At 37.8% G+C, this 24,673-nt stretch overlaps 1 protein-coding gene across 1 annotated transcript; it reads left to right on the forward strand.

The window, feature by feature from the left end:
• Window positions 1–3,933: 3,933 nt before the first annotated feature.
• On the forward strand, window positions 3,934–4,963 carry LOC122437981 (olfactory receptor 6B1). The gene has a single exon (XM_043462444.1). It carries the CDS (start codon window positions 3,994–3,996, stop codon window positions 4,924–4,926), a length of 933 nt encoding a protein of 310 aa, XP_043318379.1. The 5' UTR covers window positions 3,934–3,993; the 3' UTR covers window positions 4,927–4,963.
• The last annotated feature ends 19,710 nt before the right edge of the window (window positions 4,964–24,673 follow it).

Here is a 24,673-nt window from a genome sequence, read left to right on the forward strand (position 1 = left end):
GAGACCTGAACTGCCTTTTCAAAGTGCTTTTCTCCTGGGTGTTTGCAGAGATGTAGGGCAAGTCTTAAAACCATATAAAACCCTCAGAATCCAAAGATCTTCACAGCGTGCTGTGCCTAAGGCCACTGCAGCTTCCTGCAGGAAGGCAATGGGTGCTCTGGCCCCAGGATACGGGGAGAGCTATCCTGGAGCCGCATCAGGCACAAATGTGTTCCTGGTGTCCGGGACTCACCTCTCCTCTAGTCCTGACTGTCAGTTTGGAAGCAGTTGGGTAACCTGTGCCCATTCACCCTTTGTAGATTTAGAGGGTGCACGTCTCACATCTATCCAATACCTGAATCTTTCTTTTCTACTTCTTCCTATTTTAGAATCAGTGAAGAATTTCTTTTCACATCCCAGCCACTTAGAGGCTGCTGAGCCAAGGTAAGAGTCCCTTCTCAGAACATCACTTTTTGTTGTAGGACTCAGTCTAATGATTATCTCCTCTCTGATACATTTACCAAGCATTTCTGTATGTTCATTTCTGTCTTACATGTATGATAGAATATGTATCTATGTCACATTTCTTAAAATGTGGGCTCATCTCTAATAGCTTGTGCCTATAATGAAATTTCAGCTCTGTTTCAGGTTCATACGGCACAGTGATGTTTAAATATTAAACATTTAATTCTGTTGTCACACTTCTTCTATCCACTCTCAATCTCCAGCAATCAGTCAGGGTGATAATCTCGTCTTCTGAGCTCTAAGTACAGCCAGGTATGCAGTGAGCACAATCCTCCTACTACGTTTGAGGGACATCTCTTGATATTGGGTTAGAAATAAAAACCCCAGGCTCTGATCCCAACCTGCAGTTTCTTATTATGCCTTCTGACAGCAATGTGCTTCTGCATCTTTCTGGCAATTCATTTGTGATGGTGGCTACAAAAACTGCTGTTGTCTTGACAGGGAAGGAGGTTATGCTTCTATCATATCTGAATTACTTGTGTCCTACCCTTGTACAGAATCCATACAGAGTTAAGCGAAAGTGTACACACAGCAGGCACAAGAATGGAGAGAAGAAGCTAAAATGCTTGATTCTGGATCATTGGTAAAGGTCTCAAATGAGGGGGTAACAAGTTTGAGTACACCGTAGTGGAGTAGAAACTACCATGAGTGTAAAGGGCCACAAAGTTTATGGTAAAATAATACATTGAAAACGCATGTGGTCAAGTCCTCCTCTTCATGTGCAATAATTACTGCTTGCACCCTTCATTTAGTGGATGAGAAATAAGGAAATATGTTGTCGTTGTTGAGCTTCCTCTAGGAGTGCAAAGTTACTCATATGACTTGTGAACAAGTATGTCTAAATATGTTTGTCTTCTTTTCTTTAATAAATATTGTAACTGGGGTGATTTTTCTTTTCTTTGTGTGTGTCTTTGTTAGCTAGGAAGGTATACTCCAACTAGTGTTTTAATCTCTGATTTGGCAACTCTGATCCAACCAAATCCATGCCCCCCATAACAAAAACCAGGGTGGAATGTGAGGATGTTATCAGCTGCTGAAAACATTCAATGATTACATATTGTCTATAATATAGAATAACTCTTAAATACCTTAATATTTCATATGAAGGAATCTACAACCTTGTCCTTAACACTATCTCTTCCTCTCTTTCCCCACACCCTTTCTCTCTCTCTTTACCTCCCCTTTCTTTTTCTGTTTCTATTCATTTATTAACTTATAATTTTCCCACTCACAGAGGAAGTAGGTCTTAATGAGATGCTTCCCTGAAAATGTCAGGCTATTTCATATCTCTTTGCCTTTGTTCACTCTGATTCATCTGCCTAAAATATCTCTAACTTATTTTTATCGTCAAACTTTTCTTTATTGTAATGATTTTCTCTTCTCTGATACATTTACCAAGCATTTCTATATATTCATTTCTGTTTTATATGAGTAATTGAACAGGCATCTCTGTCACATTTGTAGAAATCTGGACTCATCTTTAATAGCCTGTGCCAATAATGAAATTTCAGTACAATTAGAGAATATTTCCTAAAATTATCAGACATTTTAAATATTTAAGAAGTGGTGTTGAGTGCAAAATCTGGTATTCCTGATCTGTATGTGAGACAGCGTTGTGGTTGAGGCTGTGTTTTTGTAGTCAGACAGACGATGGCTTCACTGTAATTCGGGTTTCATCACTCTCAAACTTGGAAATGTTACTTAATCAGTCTGAAGTGTCCTCTGTGCAATTAGAATAACAGTGCCTCATTCATTTGTTTTAAGTGGCATATTTGAAAGATACTTAGCAAGTTTCCCAGTACCTAGTAATAACTGATAAATTATTACTAGAGAAAATTCTGGACTTACTGTTCAGGCTTCATGTTAAAACTCATCAGAACAAAACCCTAACAGATTCTAGCCCACTGCCATCTCTTCAACTATGAGAAACGTGTCTGTAAACACCAAAGTTTTTCCCATTATGGTAAATGGCGTCACTTCCACATAGTAAGCCATATACCTGAAATTCCTCTTTGATTTCTCTCTTCTCTTTCCTCCCATATTTACTCCATCAATTACCATTAAAGATGCTTTTAAAATATATCTGGAGTCCGCTCACTTCCGTGAAACAAGGTTTTCAAGGTCACCGTCACCTTTGAGTAGCCACCTGCGATCTCACAACTCCCACTCTTGCTCCCACAGTCTTTTTCCACGTCAGCGTGATCTTTCCGAGCGTGAGTCATACTGCGCTCCTATTCAGCTTTAAGCCTTTCACTTGCTTCTCATGGTATTCAGAGCCCGTATTATGACCTGTGGGGTCTTACACGTGCTGGCCCTGCTTGCCTTTCCCCCCTCTTCCTCCATTCCTTCTGCACCCATCACAGCAGGCACGCCTCATCTCAGGGCAGCTCTCTCCCACCTCACTCTTCAGGGGGCTGGGGCTCTGGCGTCCTTCTGTGTAAATGTCACCTCCTCAGAGGGCAGAGAGACCTTCCCCCATCACACGAGTATCATTTCTTTAACCTTCATAGAAAATGTCTCAAATTTTGTTATGTATTATGTATTTCTTATTGTTTGCTAATTTAAAAAAATCTCCTCCAAGAGACTCTCACCTCTACCCCCAAGGACTTCTATCTCCCCAAGAGGAAGCTCATGTCTGCTGACTACTCTGCTTGGCCCGCAACAGTCACTCTCCTCACTCCTGAGAGCCCATCCTTATCTTTTAAGGCCCTGAGATGGGGGAGGAGCCCTTTCACACTTACTGTCGTTTAGAGTTTATGTACAATTTTATTTACATTGTTTCATTTGGGTTTTGATCCACATTGACATAAGCTAAATGAATATTAATATTCACATTTGCAGAAGAGGAATTTGGGTTTCGGAGATGATAAGATTTTAAGGTTCATATAGCAATTTACGACTGAGGTCCAGGTTTTTAATACCGGAAAGCCTAGCTCTCCCCACCTCACCTTCTCATGTACCTCACAGATAATGACAGGTTTCACTCTGTCTCCATGGATAGCACAGGGGGAAAAGTGTTGTAAAGGCAGAACTTCCAGCGCTCTGGGTGGGTGGTAGGCCAGGAAAGCCAGGTGTATCCTTCAGAGATGGCAATGGTAATATGAAACATGGTCGTTTGATATGGTTTAATTTGGACGTGGTTGTGAAAGACAGTGTAGGGTCATAGATAGAGCATGCTGTTTAGACTTAGACTTGAACTAAGTAACTAGGTAACTGCCTTGCTGCCAGTGGGAATGTGGTAAGTTACTAATACTTCTCCCAAACTCAATTTCTTCATTACTAAGATGTATAAAAAGGCTATGTGAGAATCAAATTACATTGTGTATATAATGTACCCAGTGTATGATCTAACCTATAATGCACTATTAAAAAATGATATGTTACTGTTGTTACTAGTTAAAGAAGGCAAAAGATGGAAGGTTCTAACTAGACCATGGAGTCTGACCAGTAACCTTTTCTCCCAGGAGAGTTAAGCCCTGTGTCTCCAATATGGAAGTGGAGAACCAGACATGGGTCACCAGGTTCATCCTGGTGGGGTTCCCTGGGAGCTGGGGCATGCGAGCAGCAGTGTTCCTCATGTTCCTCGTGGCCTATATTCTGACAGTGGCTGAAAATGTGACCATCATCCTGTTGGTGCAGCAGAACCGGCCACTGCACAAGCCCATGTACTTCTTCCTGGCCAACTTGTCCTTCCTGGAGACCTGGTACATCTCTGTGACGGTACCCAAGCTGCTGTTTAGTTTTTGGTCCACGAGCAACAGCATCTCCTTCGCTCACTGTATGATACAACTTTACTTCTTCATCGCACTCATGTGCACGGAGTGCGTGCTCCTGGCCGCCATGGCCTACGACCGTTACGTGGCCATCTGCCGCCCACTGCACTACCCCACCATTGTGAGCCACGGGCTCTGCTTCCGCCTGGCTCTTGGCTCCTGGACCATTGGCTTTGGCATCTCCTTGGCTAAGACCTACTTCATCTCTCGCCTCAGCTTCTGTGGCCCCAATGTCATCAACCATTTCTTCTGCGACATCTCCCCGGTCCTTAACCTGTCCTGCACAGACATGTCCACAGCTGAGCTGGTGGACTTTGTCCTGGCACTGGTCGTCTTCCTCCTCCCCCTCACTGTCACTGTCCTGTCTTATGGATGCATCCTGGCCACCGTTCTGCGCATGCCCACAGGCAAGCAGAAGGCGTTTTCTACTTGTGCCTGCCACCTCGTGGTGGTCACCATCTTCTACTCAGCTACGATTTTCATGTATGCCCGGCCCCGAGCCGTTCACGCCTTCAACATGAACAAAGTTATTTCCATCTTCTATGCCATTGTCACCCCTGCCCTCAACCCTTTCATTTATTGTCTAAGGAACCGAGAGGTCAAAGAGGCGCTGAAGAAACTGGCTTATTGCCAGGCCAGATCTGACTAGTCTGTTACAAGTGACTAGAAGAAGTAATTTGATTTGGAGCCTGCTCTTCAACCCCCATCCTTTCTCCTTTAATGCCTCAGCTGGATATTAACATATTACTCATGTTAATGTGACCTCACCACATCCACGTTAACCATCAGCTCTTGGTTGTGTCCTGAGATCTCCGTGCCTGTGGTCTGTGTTTTAAGGGCATGCCCTTTGAACAGTGAGTGCTCTTTGACTGTGATCCAAAACGGGGTTTCTAAGATTGTGAGTAAATTCCTGAGTTGAGTTGGAGAGAGAGATGGCAGCATATGAATTAGCTGTTTTAGGATCTAGCAAGCACTATACTCTCTGGGGAATCAGATTTGGTGACAGCTTCCTGACTTCTCAGCTTCCTGACTGAGACAGAGGTAGCTGCCCCTTTAATAATCCCATTCTGAATTTGATGCCAGGAGTCAATCTTGGTGGCAAAGACTAGAAGAACAATCTCTAGCCTCTTTCAACACTTGTTGTTAACACCCATTTCCCTGCATTAAATACTTTTCTGCTTCAAAATAGCTTGAGTGCTTTCTGTTACCTGCAAGGTGTCATCTATAAGTGAACTATACCTTTCATAGTTTACATTTTGTCTTCTGATATAACTTATTCAGTTGTTTTGTGTTGAATTTCACATTTCCTTCTTAGATGTCACAGCATATTTATTTGTATCCTCCAGTGGGTGAGCACCTGATAGCTGATAAATAAAAGAATATCATCACATATATTACTTGCTGAAGGAAGCTTGCACTCACAGTCCTCTTTCCTTCTGGTCTCAGTCATCTCACTCCGCTTCAGCTTTCTTTTACTTCCTCTGGCCTCACTCTCTTACCTCATATACAAATAACTAGGCCAGTCTTAGGAATTAGCAGATTTTCATCCTGTACCGCAGGGACTCTCTACTCTCCTACTTATTTATCTGTCACCCTACCCATGTAAGCTTTACTTTTTGATAAAATGGGCCCACACACCTGCAGAAGTGCGTATGGATATGCCTACTCTTGGCTCACAGTTCTGACAAAGGCAAAGGGAGCTATACTTTAAGCTGTATTCAGTGCAACATGCTGATGTCAGTAGGAATTTAAATATTCTACTGTGTGTGCTGTGTGCTCAGTCATGTCCAACTCTTTGTGATCCCAAGCCTGCCAGGCTCCTTTGTCCATGGAATTTTCCAGGCAAGAATACTGGAGTAGGTTGCCATTGCCTACTCCAGGGGATCTCCTTGATTTAAGGATTTACACTTGTCTCCTGTATTGACAGGCAGATTCTTTACCACTACGCCACCTGTGAAGCCCCATATTGATTCATATAATTACCATATTTGGTTATAGAAGGAAGATAACACTTCAAAACAATGATTTTTTTTGATTTTCAATCAACTCATGAGGCAACCACTTATGGAGCTTTTTCACCTTTCCAATTTAAGTGTCGAATTGCCATAGAATGGTTGGTGCTGAATTCTTCGGCAGCTTCTCACATAGTTGCAGGAGGATCAGCTTCAATGACACTCTCAACTGGTCATTGTCAACTTCTGGTGGCCGGCCACTGTGCTCCTCGTATTCCAGGCTCTCGTTTCCTTTGCAAAACCATCACTACACTGTACATTTGTTAGAAGCTCTGGGCCAAATGCATTGTTGATGATACAAATGGTCTCCTCTGCTTTACCACCTACCTTTAACTGGAATAAAAAAAAATCGCTTGAATTTGCTTTTTGCCTAACATCACTTCTATAGTCTAAAATATAAAATAAGCAACAAGTAATAAACCCTTCATAAAAAACATAAAGTGAGGAAATGCACATTAAAATGATGTTCAACATAACCACATTCATTTAAAAATAACCATACGGTAGCTTTATTTTTAGTTTTTTTTTTTTTTTTTTTAGTTTTTAAAAGAATCTGCATACTGTTCTCCAGAGTGACTGCACCAATTTACATTCCGAACAACAGTATAGGAGTGTTCTCCATACCTTCTCCAGTATTTATTATTTGTAGACTTGTTGATGATGGAATACTTTAGTAACAGTGGTCTAGGAATGCCTATGAGAAGGTAATATTTTACATAAAGCCTGAATAATGAGAAGTTATACAGTTGTGCCAAGTAAAATGCAGTGACTGAAAATCACAGGTTCTGGGCCCACTTTGGAGCTAGTTCCTGCTATATAAACTTGGGGAAGTTTAATCTTTCTGTGTCTGTCTTCTCATTTGTAAAATGAGGCTCATAACTTAACCTCCTCCATTGCATTGGTTTGAAGATAAGTAAATAGAAGTACTTAATCAGTACTCAGCACAGAGTAAGTGTTCTAACTTACTTAAAGGGTTATTTTTGTTTTTGTGTCAGGCAAAATTTTATAGGCAAAACACGTACTAAGCACAGGAGCTTGTAGTGAGAACTAGAGCAGCATGTTGCATGAAGAAGGCTGATAATGCTGGAAGTAAAGTAACACTTGTAGTATAATAATTCCAGTTTACACATTTATACTGGGCTTCCCTGGTGGCTCAGCTGGTAAAGAATCTGCATGCAACGCAGAAGCCCTGGGTTTGATCCCTGGGTTGGGAAAATCCTCTGGAGGAGGGAACAGCTACCCACTCCAGTATTCCATGGACTATTCAGTCCATGGGGTCACAAAGAGTCGGACACGATTAAGGAAATGCATCCATATGGGAATAATTAGGGGGATGTTCATTGCAATGTTGTTTATAACAGAAAAAATTGACAAAGCCCAGCATGTTAAAAAAATAGAGTTGGATAGAATAAAATGTCCTCGTGATGGAAAATATTGTAGCTAAAAATATATGGCATGGGATTTTTTTATTGATAGTATAACTCACATTACACTATTGAGTAAAAAGCAGTTTGCAAATAAGTAATTACAAAAATGATGTACAGCATGATCCCATAAAATACAGGAATATGTGGCATATGTGTACTTTTTTTAAAAGAGATAAAAGAAGGAAGCATTAATAATTTTCAGACTGCAAGGATGACAGTAGATAGATCAAATATTAATCAAATGAAGGTTTAATAACCCAATAGTATTTGAGAGAGCTAGGCAGCTATTTCTTTAACCTGATTCTTACATTTTGTACTTGTGATATTATGCTAAGGCAGAATAACAATGAACATCAAAATTGTTATTCTGCCTTGCTGTAATATGGTTTTCCTTTTTCCTTGTTGTTTATTGCCAGATTCTTTTGAGACCCAGAAGCCTCTGTGAGTTGGGCTGGTTTAGACCCCATAAATGTGTACATAGGTAAACATGCTATATTAAAATATGAAATTTAGATAAATTAATATTTCTAATTTATAACAGAGTATACACAAATGCTGTCTGTAGTTTATTTGATATTAAAAAATCTGAAGCCTCAAACAGCGAGGCAAAGCTTCTGGATCAAAACAACTTCATCAGCCTTGCCTTTTGCTGTACAGGTTGTCATGGTAACAGGAGGGCGCAGAACTGAGAGCATATTAAAGCAGTTATTGTGACTCTACACGAAACATACTTGACATTTGGAGCATTTCCCTTTTGATTCACGATTAGACTGAAATGTCCCCATGGTGGGCTGAGATCATGTGGCCAATACTAATCTGAAAAGAAAAACATCTAGAGATACAGACACAAAGTAGAAGTATTTATCTAGGAGTGGATGCATTGCAAGCATTTGTGTCTCTTCCGCCTCCCTCTGGTCCTCCTCCATTTTTTTTCTTACCTAATATTTTCTTTTTTTTAATTTATTTTTAATTGGAGTGTAATTGCTTTAGTTTTTCCTGTAACAAAGTGAAGCAGATGTATGCATACATATATCCCCTCCCACCCCACCCCTCTAGATCATCACAGAGCACAGAGCTGAACTCCCTGTGTTATACATCAGCTTCCCACTAGCTAGCTATTTACACATTTGCTTAATATTTTCCTCTGTTTTTCTACTTAATAAATGCTGTGTTGCTTGTTTCCTAGATTCCCCCCTAAATGAAAATACTACTGTGCTCCCGTCACTCTCCTCTTTAAAACGCTTCATTGTTTTCTCCTCACCGTTGACAAAGACGACGTCCTTAGCTTGGTCATAAAGCTCTCTGATGTCCTACCCATGCTTCCCCATCAGCACCCACTTCTCCAGCATCAGAGCCAGATATTCCCACCTAGCACTTTTGTTCTCAAACGTCTTATAGTTTGTAAAACACAACATGTTCTTTTAGGCGTGCCTGTCTTGTTCAGGCTGTTTCCTGAATCTTCTCAAGAATCTTAACAACAAGTGCCTGCATTTCCTGTCTGACGCACAATCAGCTGTCTTATGTTCTCTTCTTGATATCAAAGGAACAGGAACTCATCTCATTCATCTTTGTTTCCCTAGATTCTGACACAGCCCCTGGAATACAGTTGATGCCTGATTAACATTGCTAATGTAAGCTGAACTAAGGGAGATTGTTTTACTTTTTAGATTCCACATATAAATGACAATACAGTGTATTTGTCTTTGTCTGACTTACTTCACTAAGCATAATACTCTCTTGGTCCATCCACATTGTTGCAAATGGCAGAATTTCATGCTTTTCTGTGGCTGAGTAGTAGTCCATTATGTGTGTGTGTATGTGTGTGTGTGTGTGTGTGTATACATACCCGGCATCTTTATCCATTCATCTATTGATGGACATTTACATTGCTTCTACATCTTGGCTATTGTAAATAATGCTGGTATGATCATTTGGGTGTATGTATCTTTTTGAATTAGTTTTTATTTTCTTCAGGTCATATGGCTATTCTACTTTTAGTTTTTTGAAGCAGCTCCATGCTGTGTTCCATAGTGTGTGTTAGTCACTCAGTCGTGTCCAACATTTTGTGACCCCATGGGCTGTAGCCCACCAGGCTCCTCTGTTCATGAGGTTCTCCAGTCAAGAATACTGAGTTTCCACTTCCTTCTCCAGGAGATCTTCCTGACCCAGGGATCAAACCTGGGCCTCCTGCATTGCAGGCGGATTCTTTGCCACCTGAGCCACCAGGGTTCCATAGCAGTTGTACCAATTTACGAACCACCAGGGAAGTCCAATCCTACCTACAGTATACACCAAATATTCCCTTTTCTCAACATGCTCACCAACACTTGTAATTTATTTTCTATTTGGTGATGGCCATTTTGACAGATATGAGATGATATCTGTTGTTTTGATTTTCATTTCTCTGATGATTAGCAGTATTGATTATCTTTTTATGTTCCTGTTGGCCATCTTTATATCTTCTTTGGAAAAATGTCTATTCAGGTTTCTGCCCATTTTTAAATTGAGTTTTTTTTTTTTTTTAAGTATTGAGTTATCTTGACTGTTTTTATATTTTGGATATTAACCCCTTATTGGTCACATCATTTGCAATTATTTTCTCCCATCAGTAGATTATTTTTATTTTTTCAGTGGTCTCCATGGCTGTGCAAAAACTTTTGATGAGGTCTCATTTGCTTATTTTTGCTTTTATTTCTTTTGGATTAGGAGGCAGATATGCAAAAAATAAAATATTGCTGCTATTTATGTCAAAGAGTGTTCAGCCTATGTTCTCTTCTAGGAGTTTTATGCTTTCAGGTCTTACATTTAGAACTTTAATTGAGTTTATTTTTGTATATGTTGAGAGGAAGTTTTCAAATCCCATTCCTTTACAGTTTACCCAGTACCACTTATTGAAGATTGTCTTTTCTCCGTTGTATATTCTTGTCAGGCTTCCCTTGTGGCTCAATTGGTAAAGAATCCTCCTGCAACACAGGAGACCTGGGTTCAATCCCTGGGTTGGGAAGATATCCTGGAGAAGGGAAAGGCTACCCACTCCAATATTCTAGCCTCAAGAATTCCATGTACTGTATCGTCTATGGGGTCGCAAATAGTTGGACACAATTGAGCGACTTTCACTTTCTTTTTTGTCGAAGATTAATGACCATAACTGTGTGGGTTTATTTCTGGGCTCTCTGTTTCATTGATTTATGTACCAGTACTGTGATTCTCTGATTACGATAGTTTTATTGTATAGTCTAGGCTCTTCAATTTGTTGAGATGAGTTTTGTGGTCTAGCATATGATCTATCTTAGAGAAAGTTTCACGTACACTTGAAAAGAATGTGTATTCTGCTGTTTTTGAGTGAAATATTCTGTACATGTCTATTAAGTCAAACTGGTCTATTGTATCATTTAAGACCACTGTGTCCTCTTTGATTTTCTGTCTGGATGATCTGTCTATCCAGGTTGGTGGGGTGTTAAAATCTCCTATTATTGTTGTATTATTGTCAGTTTCTCCTTTTATATCTGGTAATATTTGCTTTATATTTAGGTGTCCTGTATTGGGTGCATTCAGGTTAACAAGTGTAATATCCTCTTGTATTGATGCCTTTATCATTATATGGTGCTCTTCTTTGTCTTTTGTTACAGTCTTTGTTTTATTGTCTGTTTTGTCTGCTATGAATATCGCTACTCCTGCTTTCTTGCATGAAATACCTTTTATGTCCCTTCACTTTCAGTCAGGCAAATATAACTTTTAAATATACTTCTGATCATGCAGCTCTATGTGGAAAAGTCTTCAATTTTACCTCATTGTCTTGTTTGACATTCAATATCCTCTACTATCTGCTTTAATATGCTTTTCTTTTTTATATGACACAATAAATTGAGCCGGTAGTCTCAAAATAAAATGTCCCAATCCCCACGAAGACCAAAGCTGATTTCTGATCTGAAAGTAATACCTGCACCTTCTGACTAACTTCATTTTTAGTTTGTATTTTATTTTTTAAAAATTGTATCTGTTTCATTTTTTTTATAAGAGCACTCATGCATGATTTACCTTTATGCAGCCTCAAACAACTATTATATTGTTGTGTTCAGAGTAGGAATTCAGTAAGCACTTGTTTACCAATGTATTTTGTGTTGATTTCACAAATATTACTGCAAATAATGTGTTTTGGAGGATATTCATTACTTATTAGCAAATAATTGCCTGCTTAAAAAAAGGAGAAAGAATCGTATGATTCTCTGTTATTTTTCACAAATTATTACTGCTATATATAACAAGCTACCTATTCTGATTATTCACTTTTAAAACTCACCTAATAAAAAGTTAATTCATATCAATGTATGGCAAAAACCACTAAAATATTGTAAAGTCATTAGCCTCCAACTAATAAAAATAAATAGAAAAAAAAAAGGTTAATTTTTCTTAAGTAGCGTTTATTTGGTGTCAGTACCATCTAGTGGCAAATTTGAGAAATGCTCAGCAATTAAATTGGCATTGAAGTTAGTACTAAGACAGGTCTTGAAGATCATCTGGGCTGAATAATTGTATAATTCATTATACAAATTATTAAACTGAAGTTTTGGAAGTTTAGGAAGTTTCTTACAGTCTACATAATGCTGAACACTTATTATGTGAAATGAACTGTAAATGGGATATTAAGAATTATAAGGTGTGGTTCATGACCTCACATAATTTACCACCAACACAGGAAATAGACTTTAATATGTAAAAGATGACAATGAAATATTTAAATTATTCAGTATAAGTTAAAATGCCTAATGAATTATCCAGGCAAAAGTGTCTATAAGAATTCAGAAGAATAACAAAAATGTGCTAAGAGCGCATTGAATAAAAAGTAAAGTTTTTAGAAGGGGTTAAATTTGTGTTGTATTTTGATGAGGTTTCAGTATGTTTATTGTATAATCCATCTTTGCATCACTGATCTGAGATGCCATTTTCATCAAAAAATCCAATATGCATTTGTTTATTTACAGCCTTTTATTCTGATCCATCGATGCATCTCGCTAGTCCTGCACAGTAACACACTGTTTGATCACTATAATCCTCTGAAGCTTGAAAGTACAAAAGGTTTAGTCTTCCTTATGACTTTTCTTTTATAAAAATGTCCCAGTTGTTCATGCTTTTTGTTTTCTATATGATTTTAGCACATCTAATCTAACTTAAAAATACTGTTGCTACTTTGGAATTGCACTATATTCATTGAATCACTCAGGGAATTGACATTTTTATAATGCTCAGTCTTCCTGTTCAACAGTATGAAAGTTTTTCCATTTGATCAGGTTTGTTGCATTACTAAGCAATTCTTTATAAAATTTCTTTTACACAGTGTTTACATTTTGCGTTAATTTTTTAAGATACCATGATATATGATCTTTGTGTATATGAGCATATTCCATTGGCATTTGGAAGGAAGACTCATTTTTTTTCAAGATTCAGAGTCTTTGAAATATTAATAAGATGTACTTTATTAATTATGCTATTTTAATCCTCTACATAGTAATTTTTTCAAAGATCTGATAGGGACTGAGAAAAGTGAACTAATGTCTCCTACTGCTTCTGTTTTTCTATTTCTCTGTAAATCACTAGTAGTATGTGCTTTATGAAGAATGACTTTATTTCATTTGAAGTTACATCATTATAGCTGTTATATCTTCTGTGTTAATTGCATTACTTGGTGTTATGAGTACCCTTAAATGATTTATGCTGCTTTTCTGGTCTGAATTAAGCCTTCTCTGATATTTAGTTTACAACTCATACTTTGCTTGTGTTTGTATTTGCCCTGTTTGCCATTATTTGAACTTTTCTTTCTAAACATTCTGAATCTCTGCTTTGCCTGTTTCTTGGGAACAACAGAGACTTGAACTTTGTTTTTCTTTCAGGCTCTAAGTTTGAATGAATTCCATCATCTAATTTTATGTTAATCTTGATGGATTTATAACCTTGAGAAACTGTGTTGTATTTATGTCATGTGTATGTGTGTTAATAACTAGGAGAATTGTGGTTTCATCCTGGAGGTTATGCTTTATATCTACAGTTTTGAATAAGATCTTAAATTTTCTTTATTTTTACACTGAATTTAATTATCTGCCGCAGGTAATAATTATCTACTGTGGGCAGTAATGAAATTTGTCTGTGTACTTACTCTCCATCCTTCCCTTTTTCTCTCTTTTCTTCCACCTGCGTTTAGTTGATCTTATCATTCTTGATAATTACTGTCATCAATTAAATGTACTTATAAATCTTTTACATGATTTTCTTATTTAAGTGAAATATTTTTCTTCCTAGATACTAAAGATGAGGAAGTCAGCATTATCAAATCTCCTACCTACCTTTATTTCAACTTTTGTTACTTATATTTATTTTCACATTCAGGGTATATTTTAAGCACTTGAATTTTGCTCTATTGTTGGGGTCCTTTAATGGACCGGAACCTGGTGGTATGGAGTCGACGATAAGAAAGTAAAAGAGAGAAAGAGAGAGACAAAAATAGACCCGGGTACCTAAGCTCTGATGGAGCAAAGGTGCTTTAATGATTTTTCTATGAGTATATATAGGCTGTGGTATAAGAAACTTCTTTCGGGAATGATAGAGATCAGAAAACCAAACGTACAGCAACCGTCACCAAGGGAACAAGGGGTAATGTTAGTCACAAGGTCAGGAGACAATCCATATCTCAAGAAAGGGGAACGAGACTAAGCAGTTTTGTCCTAAAGGGAATGTTTACTAAGGGAGACCCAAGCCTGCCTCACACAATGACCTCAGTCCCTGGGAGCAGCGTGCTGTTCCTCTTGAAGAGGGACAAAGGACTCATGAGAGATAGCACGTAGGAATCCTCCCGTCAAACATTCCCTGACATCTATTAATATTAGCTTAATCCTCATAATTATACTCATCATAGTCCTATAATTAAAAACTTTCCATTTTAAATTCTCACTGGCAATTATTTTGCCATAGATTTTCTAGGCCTGACAGTCTTTGGATATTTTTTATCATTCTACATTTTGTGCTTCTGCATTTGTATAACCACTGGGCTGGGTATACAACTTGGTTGATTACTTCTTTCCTGGAGGATTATGTAGGTGTTGCTTCACAAACTTTAGCATTGGATATTGCTGTGGAAATGTGTAAGTCCAGATGGAACTGTTTTTTGTTTCATAAGTAGTTTTTAATTCAATTTAACTTTTTATTTCAGTTTGGTTATGCTGCTTTTATTATTTTTAAGCTCAAAGTTTCTTAGTGTGTTTCCAGGAGCATCTCTATTCTCTTTTCTTCATTCCAATTTCAACTTCATTTCTGGAATTTTTCCCCTAGTTTTTCATTTATATTTTAAGCTTTTTTATTTCCATACTTCATCTCCTTTTGCTACATCAATATATTTTCCTAATTTATTAATTCTTTACAAAGTTCTGAGTCTCTGCTAAGTTTTGTTTTACAGAGAAAAGAGCTTCATAAGCTTTTACAGAGAAATATTTGTTCACCATTTTCATCTATTTTGTGAGAAAACTTATCATCTATTAATTTTTCTAGTTTCTTTCCTTTTTTCTTGCAGAGTATTTTAATATTAATAGGGCCAATCTTCATTACTTGAAGGTTATATATTTGTGAATTTGTCTATTTGCTAAAATATGTGCATTACCCCAAATAAACACATGGTCATTCACAGACATGAGTAGAGTGGCCAAAAATTTGAGTTTCTTTATGTACATGTTTCCAGCTAAGATAAGGAAGCTGATACTCTGCCTTGTTATTTCAAGTCCCAAGCTGTAAACTTGTTTCTCTTTTGTGGTCTAACTAATGCCACATGTTTTCATATTTTGGTGCCTTTTGTTGTTAAGTTCATTGTTTAAGTTGCTCCCGAAATGTAACACTGAAGTACTGTCTAGTGTCCCTAAGTGCAAGAAGATTGTGAAATGTTTTACAGAAAAAATAACCATAAATTTGGTTGATGAATGTTAGATAAGCTTCTTTAGGCATGATTTATACTGCTCTTGGTCTTGAGTCCAATGTGAGTGAATCAACAGTACAATATATCCAAGAAAAAGTAAGAGGGAATTTGCTGATGTGTACATGAGAACTCTCCTAAAGTGTCAAAGTAACAGCTATGGTGCATGATGGAGCTGTGGAGGAGACGGAACATGGCTAAATTGTGCATTCATGAGATGAAAACTGATAAAAAAGAAAGTGTAATGGGCATCATTGTTGTAAGGCTGAAAGTCAAAGAAAATTGCGATCATGTTACCCAGAGTCAGAAAAATGTTAACCTTTCTCAGCTAGTGCTGGCTGACTCACAGTTTTCAGGAGGCAATGCAGAGTGAAAAATGTTAAACTTTCAGGCAAGATAATTCTCTGCAGGTATGGAGGCTATGCAAGACTTTTTAAAAATACTTGCTAAGTGTTATACCGGAAAAAGTTTATATGGAAGAACAAGTTTTCAATACTGATGATATGGACTTGTTTTCCAAGGAGGTTGGTAAGAGAACCATATAACGCAAATGGCATTTTTGAGTGATAAAAATGTTGTGACTAGGGGTTTGCAAGAACCTAATGCTGTATTTTCCCTGGGAGCACTAGTTCAGTATTTGGTAATTCAGTTCAAATACAGTGCTCACAGTAAATCACAACTACTGCAGATAATGAGAATTGGCTATATTAGTCTGTTTTCTTTTGACTGTCTTTGAAGCAGATGAAGATTTCCTGGGCAAGTGAAGAAAGAGCCAAAACCAACAGAAAATTTGCTTGTGAAACAGAATAATACAGTTGATTTTTAACTATTTTCAGTAATTATGTTCTAAAAAGTCACTGTTAACAATGAATGAACTAACACTTCTAGAGGAAATACAGTATTGGATTTTTTTCAGACTTGCTTTTTTTATTTTAATGCTTTATATAGAGAGCAGTTTTAGGTTTACAAAAGAAATGAGCAGAAGCTACAGAGATTTTCCATATACTCCTTTCCCAACAGGGGCATAACCTCGACCTTTTCCAGCATCCTCCACCAGAGTGGTATATTTGTTATAATTGATGATACAGAACATTTTCACTGCCTAAAAATCCTCTTTTCTTCAACTATTCATCCCTCCCCCCCTCAACCTCTGGTAAATAGTGATAATTTTATTGACATCTTGGTTCTTCTAGATTTTTGCAATTTTGAATAAGGGTGCTATAAACATCCATGCACAGGTTTTTGTTGGACTTGCATTTTCAACTGCTTTTGGTGAATACCAAGGAGTACAATTGTTTGATCATATGATAAGAGTATGGTTGTTCCTTTAATATAAGAAGCCACAAAACTCTCTTCCAAAGTGGATCATAATATTTTGCATTCCTATTAATGAATGAGAAATGAATGAGAGCTTCTTTTGCTCCACATTTCTCTGGCATTTGATATTGTCATATTGTCTGGATTTTGGCGATTCTAATAAGGATGCAATAGTATCTTATTGTTTTAATTTGCATTTTCCTGGTGATATATGCTGTGGAGTGTGTTTTTATATGCTTGTTTGCCATCTGTATATCTTTTTTGGTAAGGTTTTCATTGAGGTCTTTGACCATTTTTTAGCTGAGTTATTTGTTTTATAATTGTTGACTTTTAACAGTTCTTTGTTTATTTTGGATAACAGTTCTTTATCCTATGTGTCTTTCGTAGACATTCTTTCCCAGCCTGTGGCTTGTCCCTTATCACTTTTATTCAGTATTGTACCAAAGTTTCCAAAAAGTGCAATGAGGCAGTAAAAGGAAATAAAAAGTATACAGATTTGAAATGAAAAAGAAAAATATCTTTATCATCAGATAATGTATGTGTGTGTGTGTATACACGTACACAGAGAGAGGGATACAAAAACAATCTACTAGAACTAACGTGTTATTTCAGCAAGGCGGCAGTAAAAGGAAATAAAAAGTATACAGATTTGAAATGAAAAAGAAAAATATCTTTATCATCAGATAATGTATGTGTGTGTGTGTATACACGTACACAGAGAGAGGGATACAAAAACAATCTACTAGAACTAACGTGTTATTTCAGCAAGGCTATAGGACATAAATGAGATGGCTGGATGGCATCACCGACTCGATGGACATGAGTTTGAGTAAACTCTGGGAGTTGGTGATGGACAGGGAAGCTTGGAGTGCTGCAATTCATGGGGTTGCAAAGAGTCGGACATGACTGAGCGACTGAACTGAACTGAACTGAACTGATGGGACATAAGGCCGATATACAAAATAAATTATATTTCTAAATACTACAGCAAATAAAGATTGAACTTGAAAAACAAAAACCATTTATAATAGCAACACAATTATGAAACATGAGACAAAAGTTTTTGAGACATGTACTCTGAAAACTGTAAAGTATTTTCAAGCAATTTAAAGGAAACCTTAAAAAAATGGACATATGTCATGCCAAAAAATTCAATATTATTAAAATGCCAATTGATTTTTGACAAAAGTGCTAAAAGAAGTCAATGGGGAGACAATTTTTTCAATAAATTGTACTAGAAAAATTGGAGAGCCATATGTAAACAAAAAATAACAAAACTCAACCATCCTTACTTATCATCACATACAGAAATTAAATCAAAATGTATTATAGGTCTAAATATAACAGGCAAAGTTATTGAAACTTTAGAAGAAAATATGAGAAAATTTAGTGATATTGAGTTAGCAAAGATTTCTAAAATAATATTCAAGAAACAAATTATAAAAAGAAATATTGATAATTACACTTTATCAAAATTGAAATATTTTGGTCTTCAAAATACAGCATAAATAAAATGAAAAGCAGTTTATAAGTTGGGAGAAGATATTTGCAAAAGACATGTATCTGTGCTAGATAAAGAATTTCTTCAGTTTAATAGTAAGACAAATGACCCAACAAAGTAGGCAAAAGATTTGAATATATACTTCATAAAAATATATACACAGAGGAAATAAACATGAAGGAAGGTACTGAACATTTTTACTCATCAGAAAAATGGTAATCCAAGCAAAGAGATTGTAATATACAACTAGTGAAGTGAAAGTTGCTCAGTTGTGCCCGACTCTTTGAGACCCCCTGGGCTGTATAGTCCATGGAATTCTCCAGGCCAGAATACTGGAGTGGGTAGCCTTTCCCTTCTTCTGGGGGATCTTCCCAACCCAGAGATCAAACCCAGGTCTCCCACAGTGCAGGTGGATTCTTCACCAGCTGAGCCACAAGAGCCCAATACACGACTGTTGGAATAGCAAAAATTTCAGAACTGACCATACAAAGTGTTGATGAGGCTATAGAGCAGCTGGACCTCTCATCATGTGGTAGCGAAAATGTAAAACAGAACAAAAACTTTGGAAAACAGTTTGATAGTTTCTTAAAATTTTAAATATATACCTACTATACAACCCAGTCATTGTGCAAGAGAGGTGAAAGCACTGATCCTCACAAATACTTGCACACAAATGTCATAGCATCTTTATTTTTTGCTTGAAGTAGCATAAATGTCTATCAACACATGAATGGGTAAACAAATATGGTATATCCATACAACAGAATACTATGTAGCAATACAAAGAGGAAACTATTGATGCAAGCAACCACACTTACAAATTTCAGAATAATTTATGCTGAATGAAGAAAGGTTTTATCAAGACTATACTGTATGAGTTCTATCCAGAAGAATATATGCTGTATGATTCTATTTATATAGGACTCTAGAAATGTAAATTAATCTATAGTTACAGAAAACAGAGTTTAAATTAACTGGAAATGAGGTGGGATGTAGGACAGATTTCAAAGAAACTTTTGAGGGTATATGTGTGTTCATTATCTTGATTGCAGTAGTGTTTATGGGTGCATTTGTTGTTTAGTTGCTAAGTCGTGTCCAACTCTTTGCATAATCCCATGGACTGTAGCCCACCAGGCTCCTCTGTCCATGGGATTTCTCAGGCAAGAATTCTGGAGTGGGTTGCCATTTCCTTCTCCAGGGGGTATTCCTGGCCCAGGGATCAAACCTGTGTCTCCAGCATTGGCAGGTGGATTCTTTACTGTGGAACCGTTAGGGAAGCCCCTTAGGGTACATGCATATGTCAAAACTCATTAACTTGCACTCTTTAAATACGTGCAGTTTATTGTTCCATAATACTTCAATCAAGTTATAAAATAAGAAAAGGGTGACCTTAGTTTTTCCAAAATAGGGTTTGTAGCTTTTGTTTTTTATTGTTTGAGGTTTATGGAGAACTTCAAGGAAGAGAAGGTGGATATATCAAGTGTTATTACAGTTTGAATATTTGTGTCCCCCCAAAATTTGTATATTGAAATCCTAATTCCCAAGGTGAGGGTGCTAGGAGGTGGGGATTGGGTGGTGATCAGGTCATAAGGACTGAGACCTCCTGATTGGCATTTGTGGCTGTATAACACCCCACAGAATGCCCTCACCACACAATGAGAATGCACTTGCCTATGACATATAAATCAGGGTCCCACAAGACGCCAAAACTGCTGACACCATTATCTTGAAATTCCCAGCCTTCAGAATTGTGAGAAATGCATACTTGTTGATAAGCCACTCACTCAGGGGTATTTTGTGACAATAGCCCAAACAACCTAAGACAGAAGCACGCCCCATTACTAGAACTGAAAGACCCCTGTTTTTGAGATTTCTGGATAAAAATTATCCAAAATCTAAGATAACACTGTATTTTAAATGATGTAACATTTACTAGTAACTTATTAAAATCATTTTGGTGGAATTTCAGTGAAAAGGTTGTGTTGGGGGCAAATTATAGGAAGTGATCAAGTGTTGAAAAGTCCTTCAGCAATGCTGACAGTAAAGGGGACAGTTGGTGAGACAGGTTTCTTTATTCCTGGTCCATGGGGATGATGGGCTGGAAAGCCAAGAGAAAGGAAAAAGGGGAAACCTGAAAACATCAGTTTTTTGAGAGAAATGAAGGGACAGTATCAAGAGTACTTGTGTAGAAAATTAGCTCTAATTTAAAGAGAAGACTTTCTCTATTGGCTAGGAAAGAAGAGGGAAAGCATAGACGTGGATGAGGGACATTTGAATGTTTTTGTGTTGGGAAGGTGAAGGATTTCCATATGAGACCTTATGCTTTTGCTCTGTGAAAAGGAGACAAGTCATTTGTCCTGTGTGACTTGGAATGTTGGCGAAGTGTGGGGATAGGGGCATCTGAGGTTCCAATCAAATGGAAAAAGTTAAATATCAGTGTGCAGAATTAGAGAAAAAATCGCTGTGTAGAGCTGATGGCTCAGATTAGGTTGCATATTATGAGTTTATATTGGGAATTGCTTCTCTAGTAGTCACATTTTTTTCACTAGTGCTCAGCCTGATTCTGAAGGGAAAGAGTGAGATTGATCCAAGAATATTGTCTTCTCCAGGCAATTTCAGAGAAAGGACAGTGGGGCTGAGATTATTAAAAACATTGTTAAAAAGAGATGGAACATGGAGTGTAATTAGAGTGAGAAAATAAGTGAAAACAGATGAGACTAATAGAAGAAAGTGTGGGAAAATGGAAAGACTAGAGGAAATAAACCCTGAATATTCATTGGAAGGACCAATGCTGAAGCTCCAATACATTGGCCACCTGATGCAAAGAGCCGACTCACTGGAAACGACTCTGATGCTGGGAAAGACTGAGGGCAGGAGGAGAAGGGGGCAACAGGGAATGAGATGGTTGGATGGCATCACTGACTCAATGGATATGAGTTTGAGCAAACATTGGGAGATGGTGAAGGATGGGGAAGCCTGGTGTGCTGGAAGTTTATGGGGCTGCAAAGAGTGAGACACAACTTAGCAACCAAACAACAGAGTCTCTCAGGAAGTCTGAGGAGAGAATGAGGATAAGTGAATTTCAATGAATGGGAAAGCTGAAATATAAAAATACAGTTTGTGGATTTTTGTGCTTCAGAGATTATCAGTGGCCACAGGGCTCAGGGACAATGTCAGTGAGTGAGCAGAGGAGAGGAAATACACACAATTCAGTTCAGTTCAGTCGCCCAGTCGTGTCCAACTCTGCAACCCCATGAATCGCAGGATGCGAGGCCTCCCTGTCCATCACCAACTCCCGGAGTTTACTCAAACTCATGTCCATCAAGTCAGTGATGCCATCCAGTCATCTCATCCTCTGTTGTCCTCTTCTCCTCCTGCCCCCAATCCCTCCCAGCATCAGGGTCTTTTCCAATGAGTCAACACGTTGCATGAGGTGGCCAAAATATTGGAGTTTCAGCTTCAGTGTCAGTCCTTCCAATGAACACCCAGAACTGATCTCCTTTAGGATAGACTGGTTGGATCTCCTTGCAGTCCAGGGGACTCTCAAGAGTCTTCTGTAACACCACAGTTCAAAAGTATCAATTTTTTGGTGCTCAGCTTTCCTCACAGTCCAACTCTCACATCCATACATGACCACTGGAAAAACCATAGCCTTGACTAGATGGACCTTTGTTGGCAAAGTAATATCTCTGCTTTTTAATATGCTATCTATATTGGTCTTAACTTTCCTTCCAAGCAGTAAGCGTCTTTTGATTTCATGGCTGCAATCACCATCTACAGTGATTTTGGAGACCCCAAAAATAAAGTCTGACCCTGTTTCCACTGTTTCCCCGTCTATTTCCCATGAAGTGATGGGACCAGATGCCATGATCTTAGTTTTCTGAATGTTGAGCTTTAAGCCAACTTTTTCACTCTCCTCTTTCACTTTCATCAAGAGGCTTTTTACTTCCTCTTCACTTTCTTCCATAAGGGTGCTATTATCTGCATATCTGAGCTTATTGATATTTGTCCCAGAAATCTTAATTCCAGCTTGGTGCTTCTTCCAGCCCAGCGTTTCTCATGATGTACTCTGCATATAAGTTAAATAAGCAGGGTGACAATATACAGCCTTGAATGTACTCCTTTTCCTATTTGGAACCAGTCTGTTGTTCCATGTCCAGTTTTAACTGTTGCTTCCTGACCTGCATACAGGTTTCTCAAGAGGCAGGTCAGGTGGTCTGGTATGCCATCTCTTTCAGAATTTTCCACAGTTTATTGTGATCCACACAGTCGAAGGCTTTGGCATAGTCAATAAAGCAGAAATAGATGTTTTTCTGGAACTCTCTTGCTTTTTTGATGATCCAGCAGATGTTGGCAATTTGATCTCTGGTTCCTCTGCCTTTTCTAAAACCAGCTTGAACATCCGGAAGTTCATGGTTCATGTATTGCTGAAGCCTGGCTTGGAGAATTTTAAGCATTACTTTACTAGCATGTGAGATGAGCACAATAATGTGGTAGTTTGAGCATTCTTTGGCATTGCCTTTCTTAGGGATTGGAATGAAAACTGACCTTTTCCAGTCCTGTGGCCAGTGCTGAGTTTTCCAAATTTGCTGGCATATTGAGTGCAGCACTTTCACAGCATCATCTTTCAGGATTAGAAATAGCTCAACTGGAATTCCATCACTTCCACTAACTTTGTTTGTAGTATGATTTTTAAGGCCTACTTGACTTCACATTCCAGGATGTCTGGCTCTAGGTGAGTGATGACACTATTGTGATTATCTGGGCAGTTAAGCTGTACATATTGTAACTTTTGTTTTGATCACATTAGTCTGATTCTTTTAAAAGCAGCTTAGTAAATTTATTAATCTTTAGCTTAAATAACTGAATTAAAATTCTCTGAAGCTAAATAACCTTACCAGAGCCTTAAATGTGGAAAGAACAGCTTGAATAATGTTTTTTTTTTTTTTTTTTAATTAAATTCAGAGTTTCAGTATGAGAAGAGAGACTAGAAAACAGGGGGAAGAAGGAAAGTTGGAGTAAGGGGACCCAAGAAGACTGACTGGGAAAGGTGTATTTACTAATTAGACTTATTCTTAGGATAGGGTTATTTTATTTGTATAGTAATTTATTTTTCATAAACAGAACACCATCTTCTAAAATCCAAAGCAGAACAAGAGTAGGGATGATGCTGACCCTAAATGTTTCACAGCAGCAATGACAGCCCATGTTTGGTGACTACCTTTGTGCCAGGTAACTGCTCTGTGCTAGATAATTTAAAAGTGTAAGAAATAGAAAAAAATATCTGAGGTTAATGAGGGGAATAACACAGCATGCTCATAACATTTATATATATATATGTGTGTATATGATACAATATATATTCAAAATAAATATATAAAATTTAATATTGATACAATATTACTTTCTAACAATGGTTACTTGGATTTTTTTTCAGTTCAGAATCCAATCAAAGATCATGCATTGTGTTTAGTTTCTCATGCCTTTAGTTTCATTTAGTCTCAGACTTTTTGTCCTTAACATCATAGACATTTCTTAGGAATCCAGGCTAGTTGCTTTGTGGAGGGTCCTGAAATTTGGATTCATCATATTTAGGGCCAGATAAAACCTTTTTTTTTAAGGAATGCTGCATGGATGATGTTGTGTTCTTCCTAGTGCATCATATCAGGGGGCGCATGACACCAGTCTGTCCCGGTACTGATAATGTCTAGTTTGGTAATATGGTAGAACGGTTTCTATTAGATTACTCCATTATAAAAGAACTTTTTCCTACTTTGAAATTAATTAGTATTCTGCAGCATAAATCTTGGGTATTATGTGAGAATTCTGTCTCCACACACTATTTTCAGCCAATTATTTTAGCATCCATTGACTGCCTGAATCAATTATCGGGCTGTGCTGTGCTGTACTTAGTCGCTCAGTCGTGTCCGACTCTTTGCGACCCCATGGGTGCAGCCCGTCAGGCTCTTCTGTCCATGGGGACTCTACAGGCAAGAATACTGGAGTGGGTTGCCATGCCCTCCAGGGGAATCTTCCCAACCCAGGGATTGAACCCAGGTCTCCCGCACTGCAGGCGGATTCTTTACCATCTGGACCACCTTAATACTGGCCACAAAACAGTGATTTTCTAATTGTGTCCTTTTACAATTATTGGTTATCATTTTGCTGGGTTCAGCAGTAAAGAATCT

The sequence above is a fragment of the Cervus canadensis genome, chromosome 3 (genome assembly GCF_019320065.1).
Source record: "Cervus canadensis isolate Bull #8, Minnesota chromosome 3, ASM1932006v1, whole genome shotgun sequence".
Lineage (NCBI taxonomy): Eukaryota > Metazoa > Chordata > Mammalia > Artiodactyla > Cervidae > Cervus > Cervus canadensis.